The sequence below is a fragment of the Diplotaxodon limnothrissa genome, linkage group LG14 (assembly GCF_057381915.1).
Source record: "Diplotaxodon limnothrissa isolate DT_005_m linkage group LG14, D_limnothrissa_male_GT1.1, whole genome shotgun sequence".
Lineage (NCBI taxonomy): Eukaryota > Metazoa > Chordata > Actinopteri > Cichliformes > Cichlidae > Diplotaxodon > Diplotaxodon limnothrissa.
The window spans coordinates 22,161,951-22,181,566 of NC_140609.1; the positions used below are offsets into that span (position 1 = coordinate 22,161,951).

Below are 19,616 nucleotides of genomic sequence, written 5' to 3' on the forward strand. Positions count from 1 at the left end.
CACCCATGCTGCTTTTGATCTTAAAAGCCATCTGCTTCTACACACCCACAGAAACGCACAAAGGAAAGTCAATGTCTAAAGTCGACATTTACTTAAAATAAATAGATAAATATAGAATGATGTTAGAACCTTCTTCTTTTCTGAATTCCAGTATAGTGGGGTTTTTCTCCTTGGATTTTTCTCATGGCTTAAATGATAATCCCCACAAAAAAAACCATTCCCCTACCTGTTTCACACTCACGCTGACTGCATTGTGATCATCATCCTTCTCAGAGGCTTTGTGATGACAAAGATGGAAATCTGTCAAGGGGTATTTCTGCCTTTGGGGGCTTTTCTCTGGGGTTTCCCTGACTTTCAGAGGCCTTACCATTTTAGGTTTGGGGAGGATGGATTATTATTTTAAAGAAATTGTAAGTACTAATAGTAGTAGTTGTGTTGAATCATGTTTTTTCAGCTACTGTCTTCATTGTAGTTATGAAACAAAGCTCAAAGCCCTTATTGGCTTTTTTGGGGTTTTTCACTTGCGTTTGATCCCTTGACGTATATACGTTGTGCTGTTGCCCCACAGTCACACCCAGCAGAGCAGTGTTCCCAACACTGGTCCTTTCTTTGAAATGGTTACCCCTGTCTGTGTGTTGAAGGAAAAAGTAGACCTTTACAGAACAGAATGAGGTATAGCCAAACAGTCTTTAATATAGTGTTCAAGTTAGTGTGAATCGAATATAAGTATTAAAGGCAACATGGAAAGTGATAAACTAAATCACTTTTGGGAGCACATTTCATGCATGTGCATACATCTTCATGTGCAAGTTGTTTATCTTTGCATCTGCATGTCGGTGTTACTGGTATTTGCTCACTGCAGACTTGGAGAGGGGGGAGTTTACCCGATTGGAGTGTTTTCTCTTCTTTGTTTGACCTTTTTATCCTCTTTAAAGTTGAAGCCATTAATATGTTGTATATAGGCTCTATATTTATATATGTGCTTGTTGTTTTTATGTTGATAGATAGATGTCTTATTGTGTTTACTTGGTTTAAAACAAAAACCCTTAGGTGGTCTGAAAAGCTTTCTATGACAGACAAAGCCCTGCTTCTGGAAAAACAAGGGTGGTGATTGCCTGAAGGTGCCAACCAAAGCCCAGAGCTCTTCTTTATCAGTCAAGTAAGAGGAATAGAGCGATTTTCATAGAGCTAGATTTAGCTGGGAAGTTATGCAATCTTGTTATTTATTTATTTAGTTAAAGTTCTCACTGAGAAGTTATCACCTCATTTAATATTAAAGGCAAATTTAGACCACTGCTGCAATTCTGTTTCATGTTGCTAATTGCCCGCAGCCTTATTGTTTAATATAAACACTAATCATAAAAAACAGGGCAGTGCTGTGTGGTGATGCAACCAATGTCTTTGCTGTTTGCACAGTGATCATCATCAGACAAACCAACCACTGACACAGCCTCTTTCACCTTTAGTAGCAGTCAGAATGCCAGAAAAAGTCCAGTTGAGATGCAGCGTTAGTTGAGATGCACATAGCAAAGAGCTGTGCTGTCTTTTGAAGAACATAACATTGCAATATGAAATCCAGGGTAAAGTGAATTTTGAATATGCTAAGATATTTTTCAGAGTGTAGACCTGAGCTGTGGTCTGTTAAATATTTATCAGGAGTCTTGAAATGCAAACGGGCCCGTAGACAGAAATGGAAATATTCCTTTGTGAGGGTTTTTTGTGGTTATACAGCAGGGGGGCAACATCCTGTTCAACCAGCTGTAGCTAATGGAGCTGCTGTGTAGTGTGTGGTGCATTGTAGGTTAAATGTATTCTAATCTGTGCCTTAACAAGAGGGTGTTTGTTGGCTGATTAATTTCTATGCTCTGCTGTAATCACTGGGCATGTCAATAAATTAAATGATAGCCACACATTTATATATGACGTGCTTTATGGAGTGTTGCGTTCAGTTTTTCATACTAAACTAGTTAATAATCTAAAGAACATTAGTCTGATCTGAAAAATCAGGAGCCAGAATTAACAACAGAACTTTGCTAAGCTACAAACCCGCACCGCTTGATGGATTGTCGGAGCATTACGGCTATCGTAGGCGGAGCCTCGCGGAGTAATACGTACTGTGCTTCAACATAATATTACCGTATTGTGTGTAAAACCTCTTTTTAAGTTTTGTGGATATTATACATGGTTATGCTCAGGAGATGTCGGCCCATTTCCACTGGAAATGCCTTTTGGTTAAACTGTCAGCAAGGAATTTGCATTTCCACTGTTAAATTTGTGTATAGCTTTAATGCACATAAAAAAACAGCTGCTTGTTTAAGTGAAAATACACTGATGTTTGTTTTTTTTTGGGGGTTTTTTGCACTAATAAAGTTGTGGAGTTGTAAAGTATTTTGTCTCGTGTCAATTATATCATCAGTTATATCATTATTGCAAATTTTAAAATATATATTGTGATAAATATTTTTGGCCATATTGCCCTGCCCTACTTTACAGTCATATTGCTTTCTCCTTTTCCTGCACATTCACATCATGTGTAGCGCTAATGGGTATAATAAAAGCTTCCCAACCAGCATTGCACTTTACCAACAACCTTGATATAATGTCTCAAGTGAAGCTAAACAAGTGAGGAGACTTTAGTCACGTTGTGTAATTTGACTACTGTTTGCAGTCAAGTGAAAAGCTAGCAAACAAAGAAAAGTTGTTTGTCTAGAGGAGCTGGGAAATACCCCCAAACTGCTCTTTCTTTCCTGTTGGTTTGTTATTGTTTTGGCTGTCCTGCTAACGTCCAGCGTACTGCATGGCGAAGTTAATGTTGGGCTCATAGACCAGCATTTTTCATTTAAAACCTGAGCGACAATCTTTCTGTGCAGTATTATTTAGTTAGTATGCTGACAGCGGTGTTATAAATCTTTAATAAAAATATTAAATGAGAGCAATAAATATTGGGTAATTGAACAATCTGCTTTATTTGTTTGATTTAGTTTAGCTTCAGGGGAGGCTGTGTTCGTGCTTCTCATTTCTAAAAGGAAGCAAAAGTGGAGTGGGAACTGCGAGGAAGTGATGTCACTGGCAGACGAGCTGGATGCCTGACTCCCTCTCTTCTCAGAAGGATGAGGTCATGCATCTCTTCCTCCTCTCATCCCTGTTTTTCTTCTCTGCATCACAGGCTTTTCTTCTGGGACCATCAAGCGTTTGTAGCGCCTAAGAAAGCGTAGAGGTCTGATGAAGCATGCTAGTATTATAACCCACGTGAGGCTTGCGTAGGCTTTTGCTTAATGACACTAGATTGCTAACACTTGTAAGCAGATGCTGGTGTGAGAGTTTCTGAATAGTTTGAGTGATTAATCTCGTATTTCATCCCCTGATGTCATCACGGAGATCTCACTGAAGCAGGGACTTCCAGTGCAGGCTTTCAGGCCATCTATTGTTCTTGTTCCTCACTTCTCTCTGGCCTGGCTGGCCACGTTACTCGCCCTGCCCTCTTTCTCACTGTCTCCTTATCGAGTCATCTAGCTGTGGGCTGCTTGTAACCATGGAAACTCTGTTCTCCTTCTGTTGATATTTGTACACCTCCCCATTTTTTTTTTCTCTCTCCCCCATTCTCTTTTCATCACAGTCATGAGGATTATAGATGGTTAAAGACTCGTTTTGTTTTGTTTCTTTTTTTTTTTTTTTTTTTAATTTGGCACATCCAGTGTGAAGTGGCAGCCGTCAGCTCTGCATCCCCTATGTCAATGACTGATTTGAGCAGTGTGGCTCTCTGTTGACCACTTCTGATTGTGTGGGTGTGTGTGTGTGTGTCATCCCTCCCTTTGTTCATTCGTCTGGCTGTGTAGCTGTTTGTTCTTAGTTATTTGTCATTCTTTTTTTTTCTTTTTTTTCCGAGATATCCTGCTCCAATATTGATCATGATCATTTAACACAATAAATTAATATTTTAAATATTGTGTGTTTGTAAAACTTTAAAGAATAATCTGAAACTGAAGTGTTTGTTAACAGCTAAATTGATTTCACTAGTCTTGCTGACGAAAGTCTGTATTTCCATTATTTTCGTCTTAAGATCAACTAATGTAGCTGCACCCTTTTGGAAAGTGTGATGCTTTGCTATAAATGCAGGAGACCTAATTCCTTTAGACCCACTCACTCCACTCTACAAAGGTCTGAATGAGAGCACCATTGCTAAAGACAAAAGTCTTTTCATAATTGCCAGAGATTTGTGTGGAACGTCAAATGCACAGTCCTGCTCCACCAGATGGTTTACATATAAATAAGTGACCTTCTGCACCTTCTTGTGGTGCGATAGAGATCATGGATACATCAATCACCATATCAAAGGCATCCTCTGTGCCTCAGCTCCTTCTCCTCCTCACCTGCTTATATACTCAAGACTTTGTGCTTCCCCCCTCCCTTTGGTTGTCTTCTAGGCTTTGAACAGGCTGTCAGAGGAGTAGATAACCTCCTGCTAACCTTGAGCCTTAATAAGGTCTGGGCCTGTTGTCACAAGGATTCTGGTGGGCAGAGAGAAGCGGGTTTCTGTGCTCAACCCTGACCGAGAGGGTGCAGGGGGCACAGGCTGGGCTGACAGATTGTACCCCCCCACACCCCCGTCACATTGGCACCTCAAAGCAGCGCCTGCCTGACAGCTTGTCTGGCATCTCCTGGCATAAATGGTGTCCAAGGGAGCAGGAGGACCCAGAAAATATTGTATATAAGTTTAAAGAAATTTGCATTTCTTTTTAAGGCGGTTCAGTTTTATATTGGTCTTTGTTTGGTTTGGTAGGTAGGTGATATAAGACTGAAGGTGGAGCTGGAAAAGGTTTAAGAAAACACAAATCCAAATTGACCCTGAAGAAAGGTCTCTCTCCCCCCCCCCAAAATCTTAGAAAGCACATTTAGTGATTTCAGTGTTTGAAAGGTGCTAAATAAATAAACTTGCCTTGCCACTTGCCTGATCATGAGCTTTGCGCTTTTTTTTTGTTGCTCATTGAGTTTAGGTGGGCAATTCAGTTAATATAAATATAACATATGCTATTAATGAAAAAATACTTGAAAAAATTGTAGCAATAGAAGCTGATCAGTTCTTCTAATTTATGCTTGCAAAGTCAAACTTTAAATGGACAGGCTTATTGAACACAGTATAATGGAAATTTGTGTCTTTAGAATTTGAGGTCTAGCAGTGATGGTTTCTAGATGCATTCATAGATGTGGTGGGACACATTGCTGTTCTATCCTGAGATCATCGGGGGTTTCTGGTCTCCCCTTGCTAAGGTGACCCAGCCAGGATTAATCAGGCCCAGACTTGTTTCCCAGCAGCATTGACCCACCATTGGACCTTTTGATTCAAATTCACCTGGGGGCCCTTTGTACAGATTTGATGGCCTTCACCTTTGCAGCACCTCTGATGCCAAAAAAGGTCTAGGTCTTACAAAGGGAGCAGGCAGCTAAACATCAGCATCCCACTTCTATGGGCTCACAGTACATTCTCCAGCCGCTCCTCCGGCACTGATTTGTCAGTTCTCAGTACTTCAGCCATATGCATTCGTTTGCTTTTTCCATGCAATATTCTTGGGAAACTGTGAGGCTAAATAGAAGGACCTGCTTGGAAGAAGCTTGTGTGTGTAAAACACCTGGCCTCAAGAAGGTTGGTGTCACATGGTCCGGGAACTTCAGCTGCTTGCTCAAAAATGTCCGCAGTTCCCAGTTTAATGCTGAAGAGAGCAGGCTTGCTGATGGTTTAGAGTTTGGCTGAGGCTTCTTCACCTCCACCAGGTGAAGAACATTCATGTAGTCATGCACTCATCAACCAAGTACAAGTGCACACACAAACCAAACATGAGTATGTGGGAAACTTCGGTGAATGGGTCAGACAAGCAGTGACTATTTATTCAGTAGTGAATCAAATGTCTGTACAGCACCTCAATAGTAAAACACAATGAAACACCTGCATGGCAGTGTCCACATTGTAAGTGGAGCTGTACTGGATAATAAATGAAGGTCTGATTAAAACATTATCAAATTGCTTTGTCGCAGTTAAACTGGTAGTTGCCACAAGAACATTAAATTATGCTCAGGCTCAAATTACAATTGAAATTGCAAAATCACCAAGTGGAAGAATTTAAATATATAATCCACTTTTGTTGTGCACCCTCCTGAGAGTCTAATTAGGTGGAAAATAAAAAGGCGAACTGTTTGATACTGACTTGAACCTCATTAATAACTCTTGGTAAATTGAACTGCTGCTGAGGCTGCAGTCATGAACCAGACGTGCGTGCGTGTGTGCATGTGTACGTTTGCCGTGTGCCCCACAGGGGTCTTTGGGTTTCCCTAGAAGACAAAAACAGGAAGAATGAAGGTAGCTTCCTCTGTCCCTGCTCTGCCTCACTACTCTATTGTCTTTCCTATCTAGCTATCTCTCTTCACATATTTGAAATAGTAGGACTGTTGTGCACTGCTGTCACCATCCTCACACCACCTTTTGTGCCGTCTTGCTCAAAAGATCTGGTGTCTTTGAACATCTGCAGATTTGGTTCTTAAACTCAGGAGATCGACTGTTTTTAAAATAACAACAGCCAGAAGCTCGTAGAGGTCACAGGGGTTATTCCTTCCCACCTCCATGATTTCTCTCTGTTTTCCTTCTCTGTGCAAGTAGGTGATGGTGGGATGTACACTGGCTTTCATTTTCCCTATATGTACACGACGGGGGAGTCGTCCATTCCCATTATTTGCCCACAGCAACAAGAGCTCATTATAGAAGCCAGACAGATATGTTCTCAATTTTTGTCAGATGGGTGGAGAGGGGTGGGTGTGCGTGTGTGAGTGTAAGAGTGAGTGAGGAGAGTGTGTATTTTTCTATTGGTAGTGTTAAGTAAGCATTTTTATTATTATATAGTATGATAACAGTCTGGGAGTGTGAAAAGCATATAAAGTGTCTTTGTCTGGCACGTTTCCTGAACCTGATGATTTTTCTGTCTTTGTTTCACCCTGTTGAATGCAGCTTCATTACTTGCATCGTCGTTTCTGGTGGCAGCTTAACTACTATCTTGTCTGCTAATCAGGAACGACTAATTATGGTTCCTCTTTGTCTGTTTTCCAGAAATCGAGCCATAGCCGATTATCTACGTTCCAATGGATATGAAGAAGCATACTCCACCTTCAAGAAGGAGGCGGAATTGGATAATGTGAGTAGATTAAGGACAGACACATACATCCACACAGCCAATCAGACCAATTTAAACAAACAGTAGGTGTTGATTTCCACTTTATTTCCCATCATGAACATTTTTGTCAGTATGTTCAGGAGTGTGACCTGGAGCACCTGCTCCTGGTCAGGATGCTCTGTCTGATTGGTGTGGCTTGTGCTGCAAGCCTTTTTTTATTTAAATTAATATATATTAACATATATACTTTGAAAAAAAAACATTAATAGTTCTCCTTTCTGATGAAATATGAATGTATTAATTCCTTCTGTCACCATTTTATTAGGCACACCTATCACAAATGTTGGGCCCTGAAGTCTTATTTTTATGTTGCTTATATTGAGTGTTTTGGACACTCATGGAATGTGGAGAGTTAGTGGTGCCGCACTTACACTTACATTTTTTTTCTTTTGTGTCAGCCCCTAAAAACAACATCTGGGTCATGTTCTTTTCCTCGATGTGCCTTTCCTCTTCTTGCTTAGTGTGAATTTTCTGGTGTAGCTATAGCATTAGGAGCAATGCATAAAACAAACCAGACATAAAGTTCAGTTTATGTTGACATTGTTTTAGACAGGTGTGAATTGTAATGTTGTTTTATTTATTTATAATGTATGCATTGGGACAAAAATACCAAACATCTAATGTAATTAAGAAATGTGAATCCAGCACTCACAGTGGAAGAGGTGGGACTTCACTGCTTGGCTGGATTTAGGGGTGCGTGTTGAAAAGGTCAAGCATCTTCAGTCTGGGGTGTTCAGTAACTTAAAATTAGCAACATGAACCACAAGAAAAGTATGACTTTGAGTAATTGTCATTTTATTGTAGGTTAAATCAATAAACACCAGTCAGTCACCTGTGTTAGTTGTCATTTAAAACTCATTCATCTTTTTTTCCACATAATACGGAGTGTAGTAAGGAGCCTAAAATAAAATATGTGCCCTTTAGAGCTTATTGTGTAGTGTTTGCCATGTTATTGCTTATTTGTTTAAAGCTCTCTTCACCTGAGAGCGTTTCTCATCTCACTCTTGCTCTTCTGCCTTGTGGCACCTTTTCTTTTCCATTGCCTTCACATGACACCACACTCCCCTCTCTTCTGTCTCTTCATCTGTCATTCTCCCACTTGATCTCCACGTGACAGGCCTTTGGAAGCAGGGTGAATAATGGATGAATGGCACAGAGGGATTGGTGCAGCCTTTTGGGTATCGGCCACACACACCTTGACGGGACTCGGCTAAACAGATGAAGCATTTAAAAAAAACAAACATTTTATTGTTTTTTTTAGGACTGTTAAGTATGTTACCTTTTTTCTTTTAATGCGTTTAAAGTGTGGTTGGGTTTTGTTCTTATTGGTGAATTAAGTGTTCCTCGGTGTGGCTCTTTGTGGATGTTTGAGAAGCAGTTTAAAGTTAATGTCATGACAGACTGAGTGCACTGGTAGGAATAATTAATGTAGGTCATGCTCCAGTATTTTCTTGCCTTTTTGAAGGAAAGTATACATACCTGCATGCACAGATAAACATGTGCACGCCTTTTTATTAGCCACTGCCAATTGGCTGGTAGGCAGAAGTGAAGTCTGGCACTCAGTGTGTGTGTGTGTGTGTGTGTGTGTGTGTGTGTGTTGTCCAGGCAGATGGCAGATTAGATGATTGCAGACTTGTCCAAACTGGGTTCCCCCACTCAGTCCATCTGAGATAGATCTGCTCGATTTCTTCACAGGGCTCCGTACATGTCTTTGTCTCTCTTTCTTGTTAACACCTCCTGTAGCCCTGAGGAATCACCTCTTGCCACTGAAACGTGTTAAATATAGGCTTCGACATCACCTGCAGCTCTCCACACCTCCAGGATGTCTGGAAACAGACACGGCTGAGTAGGGGGCTGTGAAATTGGAGCGCACTGCTAATTTTCTCCCTCACTGACACCCGTGGCTGTCTGTCAGTGTGGGTTTTTGATGCTTTGGTACTTGCGCCCTAAAGGCATGGATGTGCATAGAGTCCTCCAAAACTGTTGCATTGTTTATAGAGCGAGGCAACACAAAGCAACACTTCAGATTTACTTTAGCATATACTTAAATACACTTTAAATAATATTTCAGAAAAAAAGATAAAATGCTCTGCTTGGTTATTATTATGGTTATGCATTTTGATTAGTTTTTTCCCCCTTTAGTTTCTAGAGTAAGTTTGCCTGTTTCAGTTTAGTTTTGTGTGGTTTTTTTGTTAGTTTGGGGTTTTTCTTATTTTTAGAATGCGGGTGGTGTTTTGTTTTGTTTGGGGGTTTTTTCTCCAAGGATATGATACTTGTTTCTAACTTCTTACATTAATAATGCAAACACAACACTTCATGTCTCACAGACATCCCAGTCTCTCTAAACGTGCACTAAAGCATGCTGTTTGCTTGTTGTTTGTTTTTGTTTCACTGTTATTTTCATTCATTTTAAGAGTTAAATTTTTAGTTGTATTGCAGTAACTTGAAGCTTTGTCCACACTTATTTTTAGTTCTAAGTTAATCCTTAGTTTATGTCAAATATTACTCGATTTCAGTTTTTATCGCAAAGATTTGTTGATTTTCTTTGACTAGTGTAACTGAAGGTCATGAGAGAGTGATTTTTTTATTTTTTTATTGTTATTATTTTTTTAAAGGCATTTAATGACCCTATGCATCGTTACTTTGATAAACAGGATGTATTTGCACAGAGCTAACTTTGACACTATGTGTATAAGAGAATACACTCAAAGGGGTGTGTCATGTTTTATTGTTTGATGTTTTCAAACAAAATTATTGCAGAAAATAGTATTTTTAACATTTACTTGATGTAATTTGTAGAAAATTCATAAGGCTATTAGGTAAGCTGTGATAAGTTTGTTTATTGCTGTATGTAATCCTATAAAATGGTAAGGCTTGTGGGTTAATTGGTAGCAGTCTATAAAACGCTGGTAATTAGCATCAAAGAGTGCTGCTGGAACCACGTGCCACCACTGGGCCAACATAATTTATTTTGTTGTGTGTGGTGAATAAATCCCTGGTTGGTCTGCACCTCATCTCTGCCACAAGCCGCCTATTTCAGTCATACCACTGCTGGCCTTTCTAATAAAGATTTTTAAAGACATGCTCTGTGAGACTGTCAACCTCTACATATATGGTATTTAACCTTTGGTGCATATGTAGCGACACTACAGTGTTTTGTTTCCTCCGTTGCCTGTTTGTGCCATGAAGCCAGTTACGTAAAAGGTAGAGTCCAATTCGAGGAATAAGCCTGCAGGTGGAATCAGGCTTCAGTCTGCCACAAGTTAACTTCTACCACTGCTTCCAGGACCGGGTGTGAGGCTGTAAGCCTTTCTTGTCTGCAGGAGATTAGCTTGTGTGAGGAGGATTTGGACTTGGGGTGTGTGTGTGTGTGTGTGTGTGTGCGTGTGCGTGTGTGTGTGTGCGTGCGTGTGTGTGTGCGCGCGCGCGCGTGTGTGTTTGTCATACAGTAGGTTGGCAGTGTCCTGCAGTTGGTTTTGGCCTGTGAAGGGTGTGTAAATAATCCCCCCCCCCCCCCACACACACACACACACCTTTTTGGGTTTTTTTTGTTGTTGTTTGTTTTGTTTTTTCTTTTTTCTAACTATAGCCAGATCTCACTATGCCCCTACCCACCCTTGACACGCGCACACACACAACATGCTCCTCACCGATTATGCTAAGCCCACGATTTTGACTTTCTTTGCCAGTTTTTCTGATACCCCCCTCACACTTTTCTCCCCAGAATGAAGAACTGGATAAGAAGTACGCTGGCCTTTTGGAAAAAAAATGGACCTCAGTCATCAGATTACAAAAGAAGGTTTGTGAGGTTTTTTTTTTTTTCCCTCCTCAAAGAAAGCTTGTGGGGATTGTAGTCTTGTGAAAGGTTCGTGATATTGGTGCTCAAGCAGTTGTTAACACTGAAATGAAGTCTGTCAAACAAAGCAATGACACCACTGTTGATGTAAAATACTAACTTAAACACAAACAATAGTCTCGTGAATCCATGATCCTTCTCCCGTATCTCCTAAATGCACATTTCAATATGCTTCACCAGCTTTTGTCCCTGTGCTCTCTGGCTAGGTGATGGAGCTTGAATCCAAACTAAACGAAGCTAAAGATGAGCTCACTCTGGGTGGGCCCGTTACTCAGAAGCGTGACCCCAAAGAGTGGATCCCACGCCCACCAGAAAAGTATGCGCTGAGTGGCCACCGCAGTCCGGTCACCCGTGTAATTTTCCACCCCGTCTTCAGCGTCATGGTGTCAGCCTCTGAGGACGCAACAATAAAGGTCAGTCCTGCTGGTTTCAAGTCGAAGAGCCAAGAGTTTCCAGATAAAATCTGCAGTAGGTGATTTCACTGACAAATTTGTCTCGGGGCTCAGGTTGCAAATAACAGTCTAAATAACTTTTGAAGTTTTTAATGGAGCCCTGCAGGACTGTGCTCTCCCTTTGCACATGATCCAATAACCCTGATCTACTGATGTTTGTTGTTCTGCTCAGCATAGCTGCTGATGGTGGCCCCAGTGAGTCTTATGATGAGTTCAGAACATTTAAGCTTTCCAGGGATAAAAACACTGACAGTTTTGTCTTCAGTATATTTGTCTCTAAATTCAAGCATCGTACTAATCAAAGTTTAAGAAATGGTCTCAAACTGTGTTAGTGGAGCTGGATTTTTAAGCTCTGTTAATTATTTAGTTTAAAAGGAGAGTAATAAAGACAGTTGTGTTAAGTAGACTGGTATGGGTATCCCAGCAGTGGATGTGCACTTTGTTGAGAAAATGTGCATTTTGTTTAGTGTCACATCTTTTAGAAGAATTTCTACAAATCCAGTTATTCAGTGTTTGATGCCTTCTATTCCCAGCATGCACAGATGGCACAGCTGTCGCTCTGCATGGGTAATATTTGAGTATGCTAATGTTTTAATTCATGATGTTTGGACTAAAACAGGCATTTACGCTTGTGAGAAATGTTCAAATGCAATATTGCATGTATATCATGGCTTCAAAGACCCAAAAAATGACTCCATGAGTGGTTTGTGTGTCTGATTTGGGAGCTTCCTCATATCAGAGGTAAAGATGCATGCAGCATAAATCAGTGTTTAAAAATTGCTTTATAACCTTGTTTTATCGGTCCAGTTTTGCTCTTTCACTTTGTGCTTAATGTAAGCTGTCTTTAAAGTGTAGAGGATGGGTTCAATTCTTTCATTTCAACGGTTTTGGTGTCCAAAAACAAATTATTTTTTTAAACATGGCATTTTCCTTTCACAAGATATGTTTGCATTGTAGGCAGTGAAAAGAGGCATTCATGTATTGAGTGGCCTTTTTACATTTTTTCATTGTCAAAACATTAAAAAAAAAAAGCTTTTATGGAGACTGAAGAAGTAATTTGGCCCAGTGATCAAAATACACATGAACAGAATCTGCATTCTTGGACTTGGTGGTATAATCTACCCTGACTTTAGAGTATTACAGCAGTAACCTCCTCCTGATTAGAGATTTAAAAATTATCTTCTTTTTTTTTTTTTTGTCTTTTAATTTAAAGCCTGCTTGGTGGCATTTTTAACTCAAACACCTTTTGTTCTCTTCTTTGGATGATGCTTCCCTTAGCTTTCCCTTTACTGCTTTGACTCTCCTTGCTAGATATACTCTGGATTATACGAGTATCTGTCTCTGTGTCTTGTATTTATTCGTGGATTCCTTTATATAAACTCTGTGTTCTGTCTCTGGGCTATTTTTGCAGCTGCGTTTCTCCACTGCTTCACTGAACAATGCCAATACTCCGCTGAGCTGTTTGTTATCTGTATATTTTATTCATAAGACAATAACAGACATTTGTACATCTCCTCCTTGGCTACACCCACGCAGCAGGGAATTCTCTCTCACTCCGTTTTGGCATCTTCTTCCTTTTCCAGCCCCGCCCTCCAACTCGCTCCCCCCACTGCACCCCCTCCTCTCAGCATCCTGGCGCATTCATCTTCCACTTAAACCATTAGCTGCCCCACCATGACTCCATGCCATCAGCTGTCCCTCCCTCAGGAGCAGGGAGGCCCCAGGCCCAAATCTTAAAACTGAGCCCTGATTTCAGGCGAATCTTTTCCCTGTCACCTCCACTCTCTGCACCCTGCTTTGAATCCCCCATTTGTCCTACTTTTCATCTCCTAAACCCGTTGTGTTTAATTTTTTTTTTTTTTTTTTAACAAGGAACGGACCCCTTTACTCAGAAAAGGCCAGACTGAGAATCTTGTCAGCTGCCTGACCTCATAATCAGGCCGTCTGTTAACATGTGGGAGGCAGTAGATGTTAGCTTGGTTTCGCATGAGGACCCTGGGTGAGGTGGGGTGGAGTGTGGGGTAGCGCTCTCTCCTGAGATTAATCTGCCTCACAGCACCTCAAAAGCTCACTAATTAACACCTTGTCTTATTTGTTTAATCTCCACAAAGAAAGCAGTAAACCTTTTTGTGGTCATTAACTGTAGTCACATTTCTGTTTGCTGCTACTCGAAGAAGTTAACTTCCTCTATAGCAACTGATTCAGAAACCTTTTCATTTATAGAGGAAACCAGCTTCATCAGAATTTTGCTCTTGATGTACTAACCATCATTTTGATAAAAGCAGGTATTCCTAACCTCGTAGTATTTTAACATGCAGCCTTGATTTCAAATGCATATGTTACCTTGTGTGGTTTGTGATCTTCATGCACCAGCAAATACCTCTCCAGCTCTGTACTGTACTATAACAGCTCAATGGGCAAACAGAGCTGGTACTGACTGATGTTTAAAATGCTGACTAGCCTGCTCATCGTTGGAGTAAGCAGCTTCATTTTCATTTGTGCTGACTGCTCAATATCTTTCTGCTTTTGTAGTTTATTTTTTAAATGATATTTTAGTTTATTAATCCCCAAAGCAGCACTGAACACTCAGTAAAATAAAATGGATGATGACAAAATGTATAGTAGGTAAAAATTTATTCAAAGCTTGAATAAATGCAATTAAGTAAATCAGTGTTTCTTAATGACTGTTTTTAAAATGTTTTCTAATGCCATTTATTGAAGTTATTAACAGTAACTTTGCTTGATGTTACTGGCAAGTTGAAACTTTGTACCATAAACTACCAAGCTAATGGTACAATAACAAAAGCTGGCTATGGGCCAGTAAATGGTGGGAGGGCTTTTGGAGGTCAGACTGCACACACACATTAAGCCCTTTAGAGCTGTGTTTCCTTACCTCTCACGTCTTGATTAAATTTAATTCCATTATACCGGAGGGGAATAGAGGGGAAAAAAGGTTAAATAATTCCATCACATGTTTGGTGAGAGGCAAAAACTTCTTTGGTGGGCCTCAAAATGTTTTATATGCAGGAAGTTCTGACCGGAGGTAACTTTTCACTGTGTAGGTACTTTTATAATCCAATATCTGCAGCCGTTGTGACAGATCATAAGACCACCTCAGGAAATGTTATTGGTAGGCTCTAACCAGCCAGGAATCAGAGTTTTGACTTGGGTTGTACATTGTTAGAAACCCCCTGTACTTGTATCTTTTCATGGGATGTAAGCTGTTTTGTTGTTTTTTTTCTGTTTCAAATCCTGTTTGCCCTTTATTTTAAGTAACATCTCTGCATGGCAAAAATTTTAAAAAATTAAATAAAAAAAAACCCAAAGAAACCAAACCCATAACATGAAAATATTATGTGTTTGGGAAAAAATACATGAAAATAGGAGTTAACTGAGGGCTGTAAAACGACTAAATCTACTCAAAATTTTTAAAAGGGTTTTTACACCTGAATATGATCACGGTGGTTTAAATAAAAAAAAATAAAAAAATAAAAAACAGCACTCTGAGAAACGTCTCAGAACGTTCTCTGACACCTTTTCTGCTGTGCTCGTAAGAAATCTCTCTTAATTTGCAACTATAACACCCTTTCATGTGTGTACAGCGTGCAAATCATGCTTCTGTGTGTGCTCAGGTACGCCACCAGGATGTCAGGGTAATTTAAACAACTGAAGTGTGAGCTTTCTCATTGCTTTCCTCACAAATAGCACATGGACAGAGTCTTCACATTATTAGCGGCCTTTGATATTTAAAAAAAATCTACGATATTTTCACTGAAAGAATGGAGGCTATTAATCAGTGCCAGTCTGAATCATCGGTCTTTCAGTGTAGAGTTACAGGTTAATGGATAGCCGTGCTTTAGCCTCTGCTCCTGAGTACTGTTATATGTGTGAGTGTGAAATGTGTACATCCAACAAAAGAGGGAGAGAGAACCACTGAATTCATCCAGGACAACCTCCCCCAGCCATCTGTAGCTTCCTCATGGGAAGAGGGCAAAGGAAACTACGAGGATGGGGGAGGTGATGGTAGGGGTCTCCCATCACCGTCTGCCCCAAAATTCCCCCACCCCAGGAGAGGAACCAAGAAGGGTTTATCCCTTCGTGACAAACCGTCTGTCTGCTTTAAAGCTAGAGACGCAGCAGCTTTCAGGCTAGAAAAGTAGACTTTTCTATACTGTGCTCCGTCTGCAACACTCAGACTCGGCACAGTAACGTGTTAGCTTTTTTCTGGCCAAACTGTGACCCTGATGAGCAGCTCTAAGGTGCCACAAGCTCTAAAATGCATTCAGTATGTGCTTCCTTTGACTTCTGCCATCAGTGCGTCTTATTGTTGTAACTGTAATTTCAACAACACAGAGCTACAGACGATGCAACGTTTGGGTGTGTGATGAAATGAAGTGTATCAGCGGTATACAAACTTAATGTTGACAAAGTGATTTGCTTTGTCCATCAGGTGTGGGACTATGAAACAGGAGACTTTGAACGCACGCTGAAGGGCCACACAGATTCAGTGCAGGACATCTCCTTTGACCACACAGGCAAACTGCTCGCGTCCTGCTCCGCAGACATGACCATCAAGCTGTGGGACTTCCAAGGCTTTGAGTGCATCAGGACCATGCGTGGTAAGAAGATGAAGCTGTCGGTTTCTTTTCTCTAGTGGACCTTAATCACAGCTGCTGCCGTTTTATATCCCCTTTGTTATGGTTTCCGCACCGTGTGGTTCCAGTGCTCAGGTGCTACACGTGCTGCTTGTTATCACATTTGATGTGCATCAACTGGCACCAACCCAAGCCGGGAGTACAGTTAGCTCTGGATTCAGCTCTTCTTAACCTAAAAAATAATTTTAAATGTGTCCTCTGGCCCTGCTCGTTAATGGACCACCTTACCAATGCTTTTCATCTTCAAACCTTGAATCTGAAGTGGCCACTGATGGCTGTCTGTGAAGTAGACATAAAAGAATATTTATTTTTGATGGGGGTGTAAGCCCTTCCTGGTGAGCAGACTAAACCCACTCAAGCATTCTTAAATTTATGCTGGAGTTGCAAATCCTGCGTTTTTGTGCAAGTGAGCAACAGATTTCACCGGTTGCCGGTCTTCTTTTTGGTGTAAATGAGAGTGAGCTGCTAGCACACATCTATAAACAGACGAGCTGGGTTCGCTGCACAGAACTCACCAACGGAAATGGCTTTATTAATCTGAGCCTGCTGTTTACTTCTGTTAGCCACCATTTTCCCCCTCCTTCTTTTTTACTACCATCTCTGTCCTCTTTTAATTCACTCAACCTTTCCTCCTTTTTAATCCACTCCTCCGATTTTAAATTTTAAATATCTTGGTGGAAACACACACGCACAAAGAGAGGGGGAGAGAGAGGCCAACTGGTGAAGTAGATTAGTGCCGATTTGGACAGCAGCTTAATTACCCTCTTCAGCGCTAGATAGCACTTTTCTGTGTAGTTGCCACCCATTATTGTAGCCTGGTGGCATGTGCAAGTACACACACACACACACACACACACACACACACACACACACACACACACACACAGGCCTTTTAGAGTATGCTTACTGTTGTCTTCATCTATTTAGCAGCTTAAATATGGCCCAGCCTTTAGGTAATTACGCGTCTCTTATTCTCTGTCTAACAAAAATGAGTGCCAAAGCTCCAGCATGTTGGCTTTCTTGCTTGTCAGCTTTTTTTTGGTGAATTATAACAGTGTTTGGGCTTTGTTTGGTGCTAAGCATGTGTTTTTAAATAAATAAATACATTTATGTTTCTAAATTTTCATTCTGGTGGTCAGATTGCAAGCAGAAAGACTAAAAGGATCATGTGTTGCAGTCTGAAATCATTAAATTACATTTCACAGCAGACTTAGATGTTATGTGGGCTTGTGCTGTTGGGCCTGTTTTCAGAGGTTCTGGGTCTTGCTGAATCTTTGTTGTTGTGTTTGTTTTTCTGTGTTCCAGGACACGACCACAATGTTTCGTCTGTAGCCATCATGCCCAACGGAGATCACATTATTTCTGCCTCCAGGGATAAAACCATGAAAATGTGGGAGGTGGCAACTGGGTATGCAATAGACACCTTTAAGCTGTTCTTTAAACCATTGTGTGTTATTTATTTTTACTTAAGCTTGATGTTGGGTTTTAACTATTTTCAGCCACGCTGATAGCTTTCTAACTGCTCTCATGTTTTTTTTGTCCATTAGCTACTGCGTGAAGACCTTCACAGGCCACAGGGAGTGGGTCCGTATGGTACGACCCAACCAGGACGGCACGCTGATCGCCAGCTGCTCCAACGACCAGACAGTCCGCGTGTGGGTAGTGGCCTCCAAAGAATGCAAGGCTGAGCTGCGGGAGCACGAACATGTGGTGGAGTGCATCTCCTGGGCACCAGAGAGTGCCTACTCCACCATCCTCGACGCCACAGGCTCGGAGGTAAAAGATCTGCTCGGATACGTCTCATTTCTCCCAAACTCCTCGAGGTCCACACAGGTTTTGGTGTATGTGTTGGTTTGTTCTCATCAAATGTGCAGTTTCGCCTTGTATGAGTACAGTCACTGTTTGAGAACCCAGAAATCTTTCCTTCTAGCAGCCAGTGAGAGAAGTAAACATTTGTGGGAGGTGACTGGAATCAAGACACAGTGATATCTCATCATGGATTGCTTTCCTTTATTTTTTTTGTTCATCCTATCTTTACATAAAATGGAAGTTGACTCTAACACCTGTATCCGGCCACAAAAAGCAGCCGTAAGCTTTTCCTCCATTTCTGAGCGTTGGTCGTACCAGCAGAGTCGACAGTCGTAGTCGAGAGTCTGAAGCCCAGTGTGAATTTTTTCCTGAATTTTAAGTATTTTTAACTCTCACTAATGCAAATTTGCCTCAGTTCACCTCTTTGCATAGATACTGTGAGACAATATCACTTCTTGTTTGGTGTGAATATTACTTGAATTTGCAGTTCAATATGTTTTTCCCTCTTTTCCTGATTTTAAACCTGAGGTCAGATCTATATATTGGGATTGGGATCTATATGTATTATATTTGGAGGCATTAGTTTGGTACAACTGTATTTTTTTTTTTTAAAAAAAAAACGAAAAACTCAGTACTGCCTTACTGTTTCCATTAGAATTAATGGAGGGGTGGTGATTTGAGGTTGTTTTGCAGCTACTTGTTATATAGACGACCTCTGTATACCAAAGTATTCCAGAGTCAGATGTGAAGCAATCTGAATGACAGATAAAGGCTTGGCTAAAACCAGGTCATGCAACAGGACAAAGGGCCCAAGGTTGGATGGTTGCAAAAGAAAATAATCAAGGCGTTGCAATGATTAAAGTCCAGACCGGATTGAAGTGCTGTGCATAAACCGGTGAGCAAACCTCAATGAACTGAAGGAACATTGTAAAGAAGAGAAGACCAGAATTCCTCCATGGCAATTTGTGAGACTCATAAAGTCAAACAGAAAACGATTACTTCAAGTTATTTCTGCTCCGGGTGCATCTAAAAGCTGTTGAATCATAACGTGAACCTAATCGTTAACAGGATTGTATACAAACTGTGAGATCAGTTTATGTGTGATAAGTAACCATCACTAGTGAAAAATATTTGTAGCTTCAAACATATCAAAACCAAATAAGACTTTGACTGATGATGGCGAGGAGATTGAGCCACGAGGCGGCCATCGCTATACAGCCATGTGCTGCCAGTCACACACACAAAATCAGCCCGTCCTCCTGCCTCATGATCTTCAGTGTGTCTGATTGTAGCCTCGCAAATCTAAACACACATGCTCCCTCGCAGCAGTCGTCCCAATCTAACCTGTGTTCACAAAAGCTGACTTTTAGTACTCTTTAAATAGTTGTGGTTTTTTTGGTTTGTTTGTTTGTTTTTTTTAAACAAGCCAACGTAGTTGTTGGAATTGGGTGAATCTGCAGGCTGAGAGACAGCTGTTGTTATACAGATGTTTGCACATGTGCTCTCAGACTAGTTGCCAGCAAACGTATAACACAAACGCTCAGAGGTGTTTAATTTAGGCTGCTCTCTGTGTTCTGGTACAGTGGGTACAGTATGATACTCCGCATAAAGTACAAACAATGAACTA

At 40.8% G+C, this 19,616-nt stretch overlaps 1 protein-coding gene across 3 annotated transcripts in view; it reads left to right on the top strand.

The window, feature by feature from the left end:
• The window catches only part of LOC146618809 (lissencephaly-1 homolog), a 39,320-nt gene that overhangs the window by 14,904 nt on the left and 4,800 nt on the right, over positions 1–19,616 (top strand). For 2 of the 3 annotated variants that reach the window (XM_085370696.1, XM_085370697.1), the window contains exons 3-8: positions 7,094–7,178; positions 10,942–11,016; positions 11,280–11,486; positions 15,976–16,144; positions 17,486–17,588; positions 17,728–17,956. In XM_085370696.1, coding sequence (XP_085226822.1) covers positions 7,094–7,178; positions 10,942–11,016; positions 11,280–11,486; positions 15,976–16,144; positions 17,486–17,588; positions 17,728–17,956 — 868 coding nt within the window. Of the gene's footprint in view, positions 1–7,093; positions 7,179–10,941; positions 11,017–11,279; positions 11,487–15,975; positions 16,145–17,485; positions 17,589–17,727; positions 18,335–19,616 lie in introns of those variants that run through there. The other variant, XM_085370698.1, reaches the window with a different exon arrangement.